We start from the raw sequence: 15,894 nt of genomic DNA on the forward strand, positions 1-15,894 counted from the left end.
TTCCTCTATGATTACAAATAACACCTCATTTCACCCTAAAAAATTATCTGGTTTGCACAATAGATTATATGGCTACCCTACCTAAGAAGCACTTTGCTAGACTATACGCTGCTGGAGGACAGGGTTTCATTAAATACCAAACTCTTTCATTTACATTTTGCTTTGCAAGTTATGAAGCAATTTCATGTTTATTATCATATTTCACACAATTATAAGAAGGCCTAGAGGGACTGAATATTTGTCCAATTTCAAATGGGAAAGAAAGACTGTAGCAGTCGTTTTTTGATGACTAACCAGTCTTTTTTCCCTAGTTGCATATACTTTTTAGTCTAATGCAAAAACTCACTCTTGTTAGTACTCAACAAACATTTATTGAAATAAATCTAGAGAGAATGTTGCGCCCTCAGAGCAAAAGACCAAGCTCCTGACGTTGTTGGAAACAGTTTATCCTAGTTTGGGAGAAGAAACACACGAAGTATGATATGAGGGAAGATTGGGGATTTTGCTGTTCTAACATTTTTCTTTACTCCAAAAAGAAAGATCCTTTGATTTTCTTACCAAAGGAATTTCACTCATCTGATGTTTTAGCTTACTTGGAGGAAGTTTACTCGGGGTTGATGGAAATAGAAAAGAATTTTTTAAAACAGAGAGAATAATTCCTCAAAGAGCTTAGCATCTTGGCCAGCGGCTTAGCTCTGGTAGCAGATAGTGCAATGTGTACTGCTTTGCTCTATAGCGGAAATATTCACCAACATTTTTAGAAACTGCCACTGAAGCTGCAGCTCATTTTCTCTGTAGACCTTCTCCCTGGCCATTTTAAACTGTCACTGCCTCAACCCCATAGGCGATTTTCTGGCAGACGACTGATGTCTGAGGAATGTAGAAACAAGGTCATTAGCTTTCCTCCAGTTAAGTCCTTCCTGTCGTTCACAATAAAAGAACCTCAACTCCAGGCCCTTTTTCAAGCAGAGGCATTTATTATCCAGAAGAATTGCCCCAAAGATTGTTTTATTTTAAACATTTCAATGACTGACTCTGCATAGTTGTTTAATACTTGTTTGAGCTCCTTTGTGTTTTTTTTGTTGTTTTTTTTTTGTTTTTTTTTTTTTGTTTTTTTGATAAATCCTTGTCTTCTGACTGAAGGCAGTTTGGAGAATGTACGTGTTTCTGACCCCAACCATTTGCTAGTGGGTAGACATTAATGAGAAGTGGTTCCTTGCTTCAAATGCAGTATTTCTTTTGTGAGATTATTTCTTTGACATCTCAGTCACTCTGACACTTCCCTGCTACTTCCTCTAGGACATTAAAAAAATTGTCTTAAGCAATAAAGCATGACTGTTTCTTTCTCTCTTCCAACCCCACCCGTACACACTTTCCCACCTCCTTTCATCCATTCTTTACTAGAATAGGGAGTGTTAGACAGGCCCTCAATACCCCCTTTATCTTTAACAAAAATTGAAGGTCCTGATCATATAATTTTATTCTTTTGATTTGAGATGCACTGTCTAGGTTTTGACCCTAATAGGATATTTTGCGTCTACTGCATTTTTTTTCACCATAAAATTTGAACACATGGCTTGGTTTATCAGTGCAAAACCACACTATAAATTCCATAACAATTTTTTGGGTGGTAGAGATTTGAATAGCAAACATTGGTAAAGTGAAACACCCTTTCCCATACATTCTCTTTCATGCGTCCTTAGTATACACAAAAATAACAGAAAAATATTTGGAAAAAATAGTGTGGAGGATTTACTCTGTGTGCCATTAGAGGCTGAAATTTAAATAAACTGAAAAGAAAAAAATTAAATTAACTTTTATTTCAGAAGACAGAGGATGAGGTAGAAATGACCTTTAAAGAAGGTCTTAGTGTTTATTTTCAATGAAAAGAAAGTTACAAATCTGAGAGAACCACAGTTAAAACACAGCAGAAATTCTAAGCTTTTCCTTACCTTCTGTAACTTTTTTCTAACAAAGTTAGTGAACTGAGTTGAGCATAGTGAGATATTGTTATGCTTAAAAGACTTTTAATTAAACTTGTAGTATTTTTTCAAAGATGGGGGGAACCATAGCTCAACTGTATTTACACAATGTATTTGAAATGATGTTGGCTGGTTATTTGCCATCAGAAATTAATGTTTCCTTTCCCAAGACAAAACTTGAGAAAAAGCATGGTTTAGGGGCAGAAGGACTAATACACTGAAAAACAATGTTGAGTAAATCAGTTCACCATGCTATGCCTTCTTTTGATTTTCACTTCTATTCTACAGTAGAATGAAGTTCACTAAGAACGTAGAGAAAGGGACAATAATATCTAATTATTAATGTGAGACTCAATACCAGGCACTTAAAGTAAGGGTCTTGATGTATTTGTTATACTTTCATTGAGAAATTTAAGTGATTGAAAAGATATTTACTATGATACCATAATACTGCCTATTTTTGGTCTTCAAATTCTGTGATCCTGCTTTAAATAATTTATGGGAGAAACTTTCTTCCAGTTATAAATATTTATTGGATTAAATTAACACTTGTTTGAATTTCGAGTGTGTTGGGGCTTTATTATCATTTCCAATACATGCCTCTTAAACATAACTAATGCTTTCTAAACAGATGCAACATTAACAAAATTATCTTTAAGAAGATATTTTCAAAGTGGTGAGACCACTGGTCTGGACCAATAGCTTTCAAAACGTGGACTCCAGACCATCAGCATCATCTAGAAACATGTTGGAAATGTAAATTCTTGAGCCTCATTTCAATCACTAAGGGGTGGCCCAGTATTCTGTGTTTTAACATTACCTCCTGATGTTTAAACACTAAGGTTTAATAATTATTGACCTAATAAAAGCCAGAGAATTCTTGAAATAAAATGTTCTTAGGCATGTTTCTCTCAATGCAAATTTATAATAGCTTTGGATTACAACTGATCGTTCCTCCAGACATCTGCAGTGTTTACTTGTGAGCAACCATGTCAGATAATTAACTTGGATTTGCTAGTGGTAGGATATTAGGAACTGGGGCACAAAGCAATTATTTATCTCTTTGATAATAGAATTTTCTGTATCTAGTGGCCTAACCCAGAAATTCTGATACAATAGATTTGAGGTAAGACCTGCTGCTATATTCTAAATGTTTGTGTCACTACCCCCCAAATTTATATATTGAAATCCTGACCTCTACGGTGATGGTATTAGGAGGGAGACCTTTTAGGAAGTGATGAGGTCATGAAGGCAGAGATTTCATAATTGGGATTAGTTCTCTTATGAAAGAGGCCCCTGAGAGCTCCCTTGCCCCCTCACTATGTGAGGCCGCGGTGAGAAGACGCGATCTTTAAATCAGAAACTGGGGCCTCAGCAGGCACTGAATCTGCCTGCTCCTCCATCTCGGACTTCTCAGCCTCCAGAACTGTAAGAAATACATTCCTATTATCTCTAAGTTACCCAGTGTATGACATTTTGTTATAGCAGCCCAAACAGACCAAAAGGCCTAGTAATACACATGTTTAACTTGTACCCTCAAAAGGGAAAAACTGCCGGAGAGAATTCACATCAGTGCTGACAGAGAGTCTCACATGGCTAAGAAATGTGCCTGACAACTTTTCAAAAATAAGACTATTAAAAGAAGGTCAGCTTGGAGTCTTACTGCGAAGTGAGCACAAATTCTTTGCTTAATGACTGTTTTCCTCTCCCTGAGGACTGAACTCATTGATAATTACCAAGAACACAGTATTTGCTTTTAGATTTGTCATCTAGAGCTATGCAAATAGCTTTAATTGATCACTTCTTTTCTTAAAAGTACCTTGGAAATCTCATTAAGAAGGACTAATCCTGGATTCACTTCTTACTTTAATAAGCTTGTGGGAAAATCAACAAAAACACACAGGTACAGAGAAGAACAAACATAATTAAGCGGTTAAAAACAGAAGACTCCAAGGAATGAGTGATTTTACTATTTTGAGGCACCTCCATACAACTCATATTGGCTTTGCTCTGGGTGAATGACCCTGTAGTGAGATATAAAGTACCATTGAGAATGGAAGGAGCAGAGGCCTACATATTAGAAGGCCTGAATCTAGCTAGTCCTGATTCTGCTGTTAACTTGCTAGCCCCTTGCAAGCCCCTTCACTCTGAGTCCTTCAGTTTTTTCATAAGGATTATAATATTATCGACAGCAGAGGTTTTTATAAGTGTGGAGTGAGACAATACACATAAAATTGCTTTGAAAAACAAAAGTAGTAATTCAAATAGAATGTCCATCCATCATCCATCTATGTATCTATCTATGTATCTATCTAGGTATCTATGTATCTATCTATCTATCTATCTATCTATCTATCTATCTATCTATCTATCTATCATCTATCTATCTATACCTTACCATAATATTGAGAATTAATAATGTGGTTAATAGGCCATGTTGGAGATCCACTGTTCTGAGCTTGGAAAAATATAAAATGACTGCATTGATTTCAAATAAATTTTTTAAATTATGAAAAAATCATTTAAATTAGACTTCATTCAGCAAAGGGATTTAGGCGGATATATAACTCTTGATTACAAAGCTTTCATTAAGTAACTTGTAAAGACCCATGTGAATGCAATACACAGTCATCAAGAAGCTGATTTTGGTCTGGTCCTGTTTGAAGGGAAGGAATAAGTCGAGTTGATTTCTTGTAGACTGTAAGCCTTAATAAGCAAAATACGTTTTCTTTTCCTACAGGAATAAGAAACAGGCACGTGGACTATAAATAGGGTGAGTATTTAATTTGTTATTAAAATTAGGACACTTTTAAGAGTAAAAGGGGGCCAGGCGTGGTGGTGCGCACCTGTAATCCCAGCACTTTGGGAAGCCAAGGCGAGAAGATCACTTGAGCCCTGGAGTTTGAGGTTACAGTGAACTAACATTGTACCACTACACTCCAGCCTGGAAGACAGAGCAAGACCGTGTTTCTAAAAAATAAAAACAGGCTGGCATGCAGTGACTCAGGTCTGTAATCCCAGCACTTTAGGAAGCCGAGGTAGGTGGATCACTTGGGGTCAGGAGTTTGAGACCAGCCTAGCCAACATGGTGAGACCGCCCCCCCCCCCCCCCCCCCCGCCCCGCCGTCTCTACTAAAAATGCAAAAATTAGTGAAGCCTGGTGGCACATGCCTGTAATTCCAGCTACTCGGGAGGCTGAGGCACAAGAATTGCTTGAACCTGGGAGGCAGAGGCTATAATCAGCCAAGATCACACCACTGTGCTCCAGCCTGCTTGATAGAGCCAGACTCCCTCTCAAAAATTATAAAAGTAAAAATAAAAATTAAAAGAAAAACAGTAAAAGGGACATTATTAATAATCACACAGGACAACAAGCACAGGCATAAAGTAATATAGGTAAAGCAGCATCTAAGCTGTTTAGTTATGAATAGCCCTCTCAAGGTGAGTAAAGTCAGAATAAACTCATCAGCAAAAAGATTCTGAAATATAACCAGCCTTTCTGTACTGAGGTCGGTTGGATCACCACGTTGGAACGAGCAAAGAAGGACAGCAGAGGCCCGCGGAAAGCCTAGGAAGCTATTGTGCCTCAGGCAGAAGCAGGCAACTTCAGGCAACAGGGATGGAAGAAATGTTTCTAGGTTTCTCTGAAGTGAAGCATCAAACGTGTGCCTGAGCTGTTGTCTGCCGAGAGGCTGCAGTACCAGACACACCAGTCTGGTATGTCAAGTTCAGAGATGAGTGACTATGAATAAAAGCTTCAGGTCAATGTCAAGTCTACCAAATAGAGTTGCAAACACCTCCCAGTTCTGCAAGCAAAGGCTATAGACATAAATCAAAGAGCAATCTTCCAATGTTGGCAGTGCGGGAAAGACTGGCCACTCGTCACGCTTCAGTGTCCTCAGCCACCGTTTCACACATGGAGAGTAATTACAGTTGGTGGTGTCATCTGAGAGGAATGATGGCAGGAGCAGGACTGGTCGATGAGGTGAAGGGAGAGAATGAAGTGTGCCCCATATTGAGAGATATAATTTACTTATCTCCATTTATGTGTACTCCCGGAATCATAGGGAATCACTTAAAAATATTTTCCCTTTGAGGCATTCTTTCTCATGATTTATAAGAAATGCCTTATTTCCAGCATATCTCCAGCATATGTTTATGGAATCGCATTGCAGCCTCATAATCCTGCCAGGGTAACAAGCCTAAAGACATTTTACTAAATGAGTTTTTAGGGATAAATCAATGTTCACAATGTCATATTGTTAGGATGATTCTAAATTCTGAAAAAATATAACCTAGCACTCTTCCTCAGGGGAAGGTCAGGAGAACTGCCTAGTTCTGGGGCAGATTCTGCAGTAAGACAAGAAGTCAAAGGCACAGCTGGCATAGCCTTATCATCAACTTTCTTCTAAGTCCTTAGATGTGTGATATCCTGGGCCAGGAATGTCCCACAGTGGCAGGTGGGGCCCTTTATGACTGCGGGATAGCCAGCTTTGTAATCAAAGTGTATTGAATTTCTTTTTTTTTTTTTTAAGACGGGATCTCACTTTGTCGCCTAGGCTGGAGTGCAGTAGTGTGATCATGGCTCACTGCAGCCTCGACCTCTTGGGCTCAAGTGATCCTCCCGCCTCAGCCTCCCCAGTAGCTGCGATTACAGGCATGTGCTATGACACCCAGTTAATTTTTAAAAATGTTTTATAGAGACGAGATCTCATTATGTTGTCCAGGCTGGTCTTGAACTCCTGGGCTCAAGTGATCCTCCCGCCTTGGCTTCCCACAGTGCTGGGATTATAGGTGTGAGCCACTGTGCCTGGGGCACTAACTCTTTTGATGGGTCAGCCATAAACTTCATAGAGCTTATTTTTCCAAGAAAACATTCTTTTCTCACTATTTCCTTATGGAGATAGTTATAAAAAGATTGAAATAAAAGTTTATCATCTGAGAGGAAGAAGCACAAAATAATAGTAAGTATTTACTTATTTATATTTGTCTATCTTCTTTTAAAACATTGCTCCTAAAGGAAATGATGTCAAGTGTTGGCATGGGTTTCATGTTTTCCAAGAAACATGAGAAGAACGGGCCTAACACACTCTTTCATTGCTTGTAAGTCCATTTTCATTTTCTGTTATTCATTTATTGTATAAAGTTTTAGGATATCAATTCATAAAGCAATTCTGGAACTTGCATTACTCCCTGAGGCTTCTGATGTAGTGAATACTTTTAAAAACAGTTATCTGATCATATTAATGTTTTTAAGTAAATACCAGTAGACATAGAAGCCCGTACATTGCTATTGGCAGGGTATTAATCCAGCCTTGAGAAAAGTGTGTGTAAGTCCTACATTTAGTTCATGATTGCTTTAAAGCAGAGCTTTTTCTTTGTACGTACATTAAAAAAATTTTAAAAATTAATTATTCTGGCAAAACCACGTCTTATGATGGAGAAGTAGCAATTTCCAAGGCCAGATTATGATTTTTCCTCCCATTCTGATAAAAGGGTAGGTCAGTACTCTACTGTCCAATTTATTTTTATTTATTATTATTATTATTTTGAGACAGAGTCTTGCTCTGTCACCAGGCTGGAGTGCAGTGGCACGATCTCGGCTCACTGCAACCTCTGCCTCCTGGGCTCAAATGATTCTCCTGCCTCAGCCTCCCTAGTAGCTGGGACTACAGGTATGCACCACCATGTCGAGCTAATTTTCGTATTTTTAGTAGAGACGGGTTTCACCATGTTGGGCAGGATGACCTCAATCTCTTGACCTCGTGATCCGCCTGCCTCGGCCTCCCAAAGTGCTGAGATTACAGGTGTGACCCACGTGCCCAGCCTACTGTCCAATTTTCAAATCATGTTATTTCCAGGAAAGAGAGTCTTTCTGAGGATTGTTCAGTCCCCTTTGTTAAATAAACATACCAACAAACGTAGTTTTTTGCTTTTCAGAATGGTAGTAGTGATGCTTCAGGTAAACAGAGTCTTAACCTTCAGTGGAGTGGAAATGCCTCCTCAGATGTCCTTATTGGCAATGTTGTGTCCTTTGGCTTAGGGGTAGATTCTTGAGGCTTCATTTCATTCTATTTGTTTCCTATTTGCACACATTTAACAGTTGCTTGACAGTTTGGAGTTTTAATTTTGGTCTTAATGTCTCAAGTGTTCCTTAATTTAAAAAATTAAGTTTTTATATTACATTTAAACAATTTAATTTAATTTTTTAAAACTTTTATTTTAAGTTCAGGAGTGCATGTGCAGGTTTGTTGTATCAGTAAACTTGCGTCATGGCGATTGCTTGTACAGATTATTTCATCACCCAGGTATTAAGCCCAGTACCTGTAAGTTATTTTTCTTGATCCTCTCCCTCTTCTCACCCTCCACCCTTGAATATGCCCCAAAATATTACATTATTTTATTCAGAGATCAAGAGACCAATCTTGGTTGACCTCTGTGTGTCACACCAAAACAATGCAATATATTCAGGCTTTCTCAAAGAACAGAGCCAAACATGTTATGGCTAGCTTTCCATGATTATAGCATCCTACAAGATCATCGCAAATCTGAGCTTTGCAGGGTGCAGAACCCAGGGTTGTCTCTTTCATAGAATTGTAAATAGCAGTCAGCTGTTTAATAACATAATGTGAATTTTTATTGGCTCATCTAATTCTACAACAAGATTGCTCTGTGAACACTTGAGATAAATCTTCATTCATTCTCTGGAATTGTTCAACACACAGGTTAATTTGTCACTATTGATTTTCTCCAGTATGCATCTTGAATGCTTCAAGATCTCTTGATCTATACAAAATATCTCTGTGACAGAAGGTTAAAAAAATAGCTCTTCAAATTTATGACGAACCCACAGCCAATATCATACTCAATGGGCAAAAGTTGGAAGCATTCCCTTTGAAAACTGGCACAAGACAAGGATGCTCTCTCACCACTCCTATTCAACAAATTATTGGAAGTCCTGGCCAGGGCAATCAGGCAAGAGAAATAAATAAAGGGTATTCAAATAGGAAGACAGGGAGCCAAATTATCTCTGTTTGCAGATGACATGATTGTATGTTTAGAAAACTCCATTGTCTCAGCCCAAAAACTCCTTAAGCTGATAAGCAACTTCAGCAAAGCCTCAGGACACAAAATCAGTGTGCAAAAATCACAAACATTCCTATACACCAATAATAGACAGAGAACCAAACCGTGAGTGAACTCCCATTCACAATTACTACAAAGAGAATAAAATATCTAGGACTACAACTTACAAAGGGACATGAAGGACCTTTTCAAGGAGAAGTACAAACCACTGCTCAAGGAAATAAGAGAGGATGCAAACAAATAGAAAAACATTCCATGCTCATGGATAGGAAGAATCAATATCATGAAAATGGCCATACTGCCCAAAGTAATTTATAGATTCAATGCTATGCCCATCAAGCTACCATTGACTTTCTTCACAGAATTAGAAAAAACCACTTTGAATTTCACATGGAACCAAAAAAGAGCCCGTAGAGCCAAGGCAATCCTAAGCAAAAAGAACAAAGCTGGAGGCATCATGCTACCTGACTTCAAACTATACTACAAGGCTACAATAACCAAAACAGCATGGTACTGGTACCAAAACAGATATAGAAACCAATGGAAGGGAACAGAGACCTCAGAAATAACACCACACATCTACAACCATCTGATCTTTGACAAACCTGACAAAAACAAGCAATGGAGAAAGGATTCCCTATTTAATAAATGGTGTTGGGAAAACTGGGTAGCCATATGCAGAAAACTGAAACTGGACTCCTTCATTACACCTTGTACAAAAATTAACTCAAGATGTATTAAAAACTTAAGCATAAGACCTAAAACCATAAAAACTCTAGAAGAAAACCTAGGCAATACCATTCAGGACATAGGCATCTGCAAAGACTTCATGACTAAAACACCAAAAGCAATGGCAACAAAAGCCAAAATTGACAAATGGGATCTAATTAAACTAAAGAGCTTCTCCACAGCAAAAGGAACTATCATCAGAGTGAACAGGCAGCCTACAGAATGGAAGAACGTTTTTGCAATTTATCCATCTAACAAAGGGCTAATATCCAGAATCTACAAAGAACTTAAACAAATTTACAACAAAAAAAACCCGCTCAAAGACTGGGCAAAGGATATGAACAGACACTTCTCAAAAGAAGAATTTATGCGGCCAAAAAACATATGAAAAAAACTCATCATCACTGGTCATTAGAGAAATGCAAATCAAAACCACAATGCTATACCATCTCACGTCAGTTAGAATGGCGATCATTAAAAAGTCAGGAAGCAACAGATGCTGGAGAGGATGCGGAGAAACAGAAACACTTTTACAATGTTGGTCGGAGTGTAAATTAGTTCAACCATTGTAGAAGACAGTCTGGCGATTCCTCAAGGATCTAGAATCAGAAATACCATTTGACCCAGCAATCCCATTACTGGGTCTATACCCAAAGGATTAGAAATCATTCTACTATAAAGACACATGCACACATTTGTTTATTGCAGCACTGTTCACAATAGCAAAGACTTGGAACCAATCCAAATGCCCATCAATGATAGACTGGATAAAGAAAATGTGGTACATATATACCATGGAATACTATGCAGCCATAAAAAAGGATGAGTTCATGTCTTTTGCAGGGACATGGATGAAACTGGAAACCACCATTCTCAGCAAACTAACACAGGAACAGAAAACCAAACACCACATATTCACACTCATAAGTGGGAACTGAACAACGAGAACACATGGACACAGGGAGGGGAACATCAAACACTGGGGGAACATCACACACTGGGGCCTGTCAGGGGGTAGGGGACCAGGGGAAGGATAGCATTAGGAGAAATACCTAATGTAGATGAGGGTTTGATGGGTGCAGCAAACCACCATGGCATGTGTATACTTATGTAACAAACCTGCACGTTCTCCACGTGTATCCCAGAACTTAAAGTATAATTAAAAAAAAAAAAAAAAAGAAAATGAAAAAAGTAGCTCTTCAAAAGAATGCTTGAAAAATCAGTAAAGATAATGAAATAACTCTTCCCCAACTATTGGCCTGGTAGTTTAACTAGACATTTTCATTAGGTTTCAGGGAGATAACAAAATCATGAACATGTACAAGAAGAGGCTTCATGTACTGTATTACAGTTTCTGAATGTGGATATTACTTTAGTGGGCATCCCCAGGGAGGCATAGTTTTCTCATCTAGTGATTGAAAATCTCAAGTTAAATCACAGTAAAATCCAGAATCAGCTTTGGTAACAGAGTGAGGCAACACAGCACAAGATAAAAAACACAGGAATACGGCCCAGCAGACATCAGCCTGGCCAGGAGTTGGGCCTTTCTGGGCTTTTATTATTCATCTGAAGAAGCAAAGGGATTGGATCCTAGGAGTCTTCCCAGTTCTAAAATTTAATGCTCTAGATCCAAGATGTTATATAAATTTTTATTAACAGGAAAACCAACTTCAAACAAAAAACAAAAAGAAAGCAAAGTTAAAACACTTTTATACTGAAAAAACTCAAGAGATGTGTCATAAACATGATTCTTTTTTCTCGAGAACCACCTTGATACCTGTATATTCTTCCCCTATCTTGATATTATTGAACAGTAAAAAATTGTTTTAAGGATTAATTGTTCCATTTAGTTTTCAGAGCATTCCTTTCTTCATCCCTGAAATATTGTCCGATTAACAGAAAATGGTGTCAGAAACACTTTATTAATGGTAACTCCTTTTATGAGCTTCCAAATAAAAGAACGTCATTAATATCAACACTACAAAAGAACAACAACGAGAAAAAAATAAAAAACAAAAGCAAAACCCAAATAAACAAACGAACAAATGAAACCACTTGTATGCTCCCACCACTGATTAAACGGAATTGAAGTGAACCAAGCCATTTTCACATATCACTTGGAGTGTAGATTTATTTGGGTTTAAGAATCTCCTAAACTAATTACATCAACCTCACTCCATTTCCTTGCTTAATAAAAATTATGACTGGACAAATATCAGACGTTTAAGGTTTTAAAAATAATAGAAAAGTAAAAATAGATTTCCCAGGGAAGACCCTCTCCTAAATCTTATATGGTTTTGCTGCTTCTGTGAGATTTTTCTTTGGAGTAACTTGAGAGCACAGATTTTTGTTTTTGTTTTTGTTTTTAACTGGATTCATAGAAGGGCACTGAATTAGAAATCCAGTGGATTCAAGGAGGTGAACTTCCACAAACAATAAAAAACCTTTGCTCTGAAAAAACAAAAAGGCAAATGTAAACGAAAGAATGGGAACACAGGATGTCCATTTCATTATGTAATTGAAGTCTTACATTAGATATTGCACCCTCACTTAAAAAAAAAAAAAAAAAAACAGAATAGTATGAGCACTCTGAAATCATCTGCAGCACTTTTAAGGGTTAAACCTGCTTAACCCATTCTTAGTCAGAGAATGGCACCAAAGAGTACAGCTCACCCTTTAAGCGTGGCTAGTTCTAAACCTGTGATATCCTCAGGTTGTCAGAGCAGTCATGCACTCCGTTTTCACCCCCCTCCCACCCAGTTAATAGGATCCATTCATAGCTACTCACTACTGCAGGATTTGACCTGAGAAATGCTAGGATTTATTAGCTCAGCAGTTGTTTTGAAAAGTCCCTAAATTATCTTTGCCCTTGGCCAGCAAGGGAACTGCTAGTCTCAAGTTCTCAGAAGCAGCTGGTGAGATTCTCAGCCAAGTTCTTCAGATGCAGGAAGTTCTTCAAAACAACCTACTTTGACATGGCATTTACAAATCTTTAAACCAGCCTTCCTGGATCGAGGAAATGTTATTCCTGACTCCTTCGACCCAGATGCTGGCTAAAATTTCATTTATAATCTGTAGGTAATCACTCTTTCTTCCTTCCTTCTTTCTAGGAGCTGGCATGGTGGTTAAATTTTTCTAAAACAGTCATATTAATGTGTTCAAAAATCCACTGCTGAGTCTCAGAGAGAGGGTCACATCTGGCCATGAAAATCTTCTTCTCTGCGGGGTTGCAATCCATGCAGCTGTTGCTCACAGGATGGAATAATGTTCTGTCCTGGAGGAGTCAGGAAGAAAAGAAAAGACTGTTGTAATACGTGGTGAATGGTTACAACCCAAAATATACAGAAGTAAGATATTTCTGTTTATATTTCAGTATATATTCATTGTGTAAATAGAACAGCTCCCAAATCAAACAATAGCAGGTGGAGTTGCCAATATGGAATGTGAATTTGTAGGCTCTATTGGCACTATGTAGAGCCTACAAGCAGGTTCAACTAGAGACAATAAATGTATTCATTCATTCATTCATTCAATCGGTCATTCACTTTTTTAAAAAAAGCAATCCATTCATTTTCTGCTCTGTGGTGAGCTTTTTGCTATCTGCTTGGATTTTGAAGATAATAAGTATATGGGGTTGCTTGTCAAGTAGCCAATAATGTAGCTATCTGGGGAGAAACACATACACAATAAATTATATTTTAGTGCACAGTAAATAATACCCCCTGCTCACACGCACACACAGTGGCTAGAAGAGTCATAATTCCCTCACATTGAACCTCTAATGGGAAAGAGAAATACAAAAGAAAACAAAAAGCAGTCAAAAGTGCTGGGTTCTCAGCTGCCTTTTTCAGAAGATGAATATGAGTTTGGGGACAGGGGGCACACAGGCAATAACTGGAGGTACAAATTCAAATTTGCTAGCTCTTGAGCTTCAGTCTCCTCTCAATCCCTTTATTGATATAATGCAGGTGTTCCAGTGCTGCCATTCTCATTGCTTTCTGCAAAATGGAGGAGGCAACATTCATTTAAAAAAAGCCCCCAGGTACGTGATGCAGATAACAGCCCAGTGAATGAAAAGATACACGGGGACAGAAAGTTTAAGTAGTGAGCAAGCTCATTATCTGAACAAGCTCTGTTAACACACACCCCCTTTTAATTGTGTCAGTGGGGATAAGGTAATGCTAAAAAAAAAAGATTTTTCCTTATTAGTAATGAATTTTATCTCTAATGTGGTCTATAATGCCAATAATACAAGAAAACATCCCCAAATCACTGCTCACATTTTAGGATCAAGTAATGTTTTACTTAGTTTAGGAAAGGTTTACAGGCTCTGGTTACCTTTATCTGAGGAATACTAAACTTGCAATGCTTTTAGAATTAGGAGTTTCTCAGGCACCCTTCGTAAACATTTCTGGGTTGCTCCTGGATTTTAAGACTCCATCAACCAATATTTAATGTCCTTTTAGGATCCGGATGTTTGCATAGTTAAGCACTGCATGAAGGAAGAAAGAATAAGGAAGGAGAAAGGCAACCTGCAGGCAATTTGGTTTGCCTGTTTCTATTTTCAGTGTAAACAAAGAGCTGTGCCTAATACAAAGGCTTGCTATTCTCTTCTGCTCTCTTTATGAGTTTCCTGAGTTTATTGTGGATTTTACTCTCCTTACACAAAGAGGGCTCCTGAGATCTCCTTGCCATTTTCTTTCCCTCCTGCTTCATTAATTCCACCGGTGTCTGACCCCAGGGAAAGACTGAGAAACTCTCTTCTCCGGGGTGGAGGAAGCAGCTTTCAGGAGGAAGGAGAATGCAAGCTGCAGCTCACTCCACCAGCCCTTCTTTTCTGGGGCTCCTAGATATTTGCTGTCCCAGATGCCCTCTCCCAGCCGCCACTGTGGCTCCTCGGGCAGCAGTCTCCTTCATTATCTTCTCTCTACTTCTCCAGAATGTCTCATGCTCATTCTCCCAGCCCCAGCCACTAGTGAAGCTACATGGATATGTATTATAATATACAATTATAATATATCCATGTATTATATAATACGTATAATATATGTATTATAATATATATGGATATAATATATTTAAGTCAGTTTTTCAAAGAGCACTCTTAAGCTGTTATAGTCATGAAAATTCTAGGTGACCTGCTACATTCTAATTCACTTTGTTCTATACACATGCACTTCTTGCCCCTTCTTCACCATCTGTATTTTTTTCTGTTGTTACCTTTATCAATAGCTCATGTGGGGCTGGGCACCGTGGCTAACACCTGTGGTCCCAGCACTTTGGGAGGCCATGGCGGGCAGATCGCTGGAGGCCAGGAATTCGAGACCAGCCTGGCCAACACGGTGAAACCCCGTTTCTAATAAAAATATAAAAATTAGCCGGGCGTGGTGGTACACGTCTCTAAATCCAGCTACGTGGGAAGCAGAGGCAGGAGAATCGCTTGAACCTAGGGAGGCGGAGGTTGCAGGGAACTGAGATCAGGCCACTGCACTCCAGCTTGGGAAACAGAGCAAGACTCTGTCTCAAAACAAACAAATGAAACAAAAATAAAAACAAAAACAAAAGGAAAAGAAAAAAGAAAAGCTCTTGTGGACTCTCCAGATGAGCACAATTTCCCCCTCAAAACACACGTCTCCGTGAACGTTAAGAAATGAGAAAAGGAGTAGGACATGTTTCTATTCTCTTTTCTTCCCTAGCTTGTGTACCTCAGCATGCATGCAAATGCCAAACCCGACTTTCTGAACATTTTATTTTTTCAAACATTATTTTCTGAGCCATCAACTGGTCATATTTTTCCAAATCCCATATTGGAACACATCCTCTGACAAATACAGGTGTACTCCTGGAGTGAACCCAGTCGAGTATGCAAATATACCGCTACCGCGAACCGTCCAGAATATGTTTTCTGTTATTGTACTTCATGTTCTCATAAAAGTTGAAAAATTGGATTCCCTTCATCTGTCTATGTCTGAGAAGCTTCATCAGTAAAATGCGGGGGCGGGGGGGATTAGAAAAATCTCTGGAGCCTCTCCTAGTCATAAAATTGAATGAGCATTTTACTCCAAAGGTCACTAGTGACAGAGACAAATGACAGGGT

The 15,894-nt window shown here is 38.5% G+C and overlaps 1 protein-coding gene across 2 annotated transcripts in view; it reads right to left on the reverse strand.

Annotated features, from left to right (window-relative positions):
* Positions 1-11,432: 11,432 nt before the first annotated feature.
* Positions 11,433-15,894, reverse strand: part of GALNTL6 (polypeptide N-acetylgalactosaminyltransferase-like 6) — a 1,310,737-nt gene continuing 1,306,275 nt past the window's right edge. Inside the window, exon 13 of one of the 2 annotated variants that reach the window (XM_011986093.1) lies at positions 11,433-13,071. In XM_011986093.1, coding sequence (XP_011841483.1) covers positions 12,904-13,071 — 168 coding nt within the window. In that variant the 3' untranslated portion in view covers positions 11,433-12,903. The remainder of the gene's footprint in view (positions 13,072-15,894) is intronic. The other variant, XM_011986094.1, reaches the window with a different exon arrangement.

Source organism: Mandrillus leucophaeus, unplaced genomic scaffold (assembly GCF_000951045.1).
Source record: "Mandrillus leucophaeus isolate KB7577 unplaced genomic scaffold, Mleu.le_1.0 Scaffold292, whole genome shotgun sequence".
Classification (NCBI taxonomy): Eukaryota; Metazoa; Chordata; class Mammalia; order Primates; family Cercopithecidae; genus Mandrillus; species Mandrillus leucophaeus.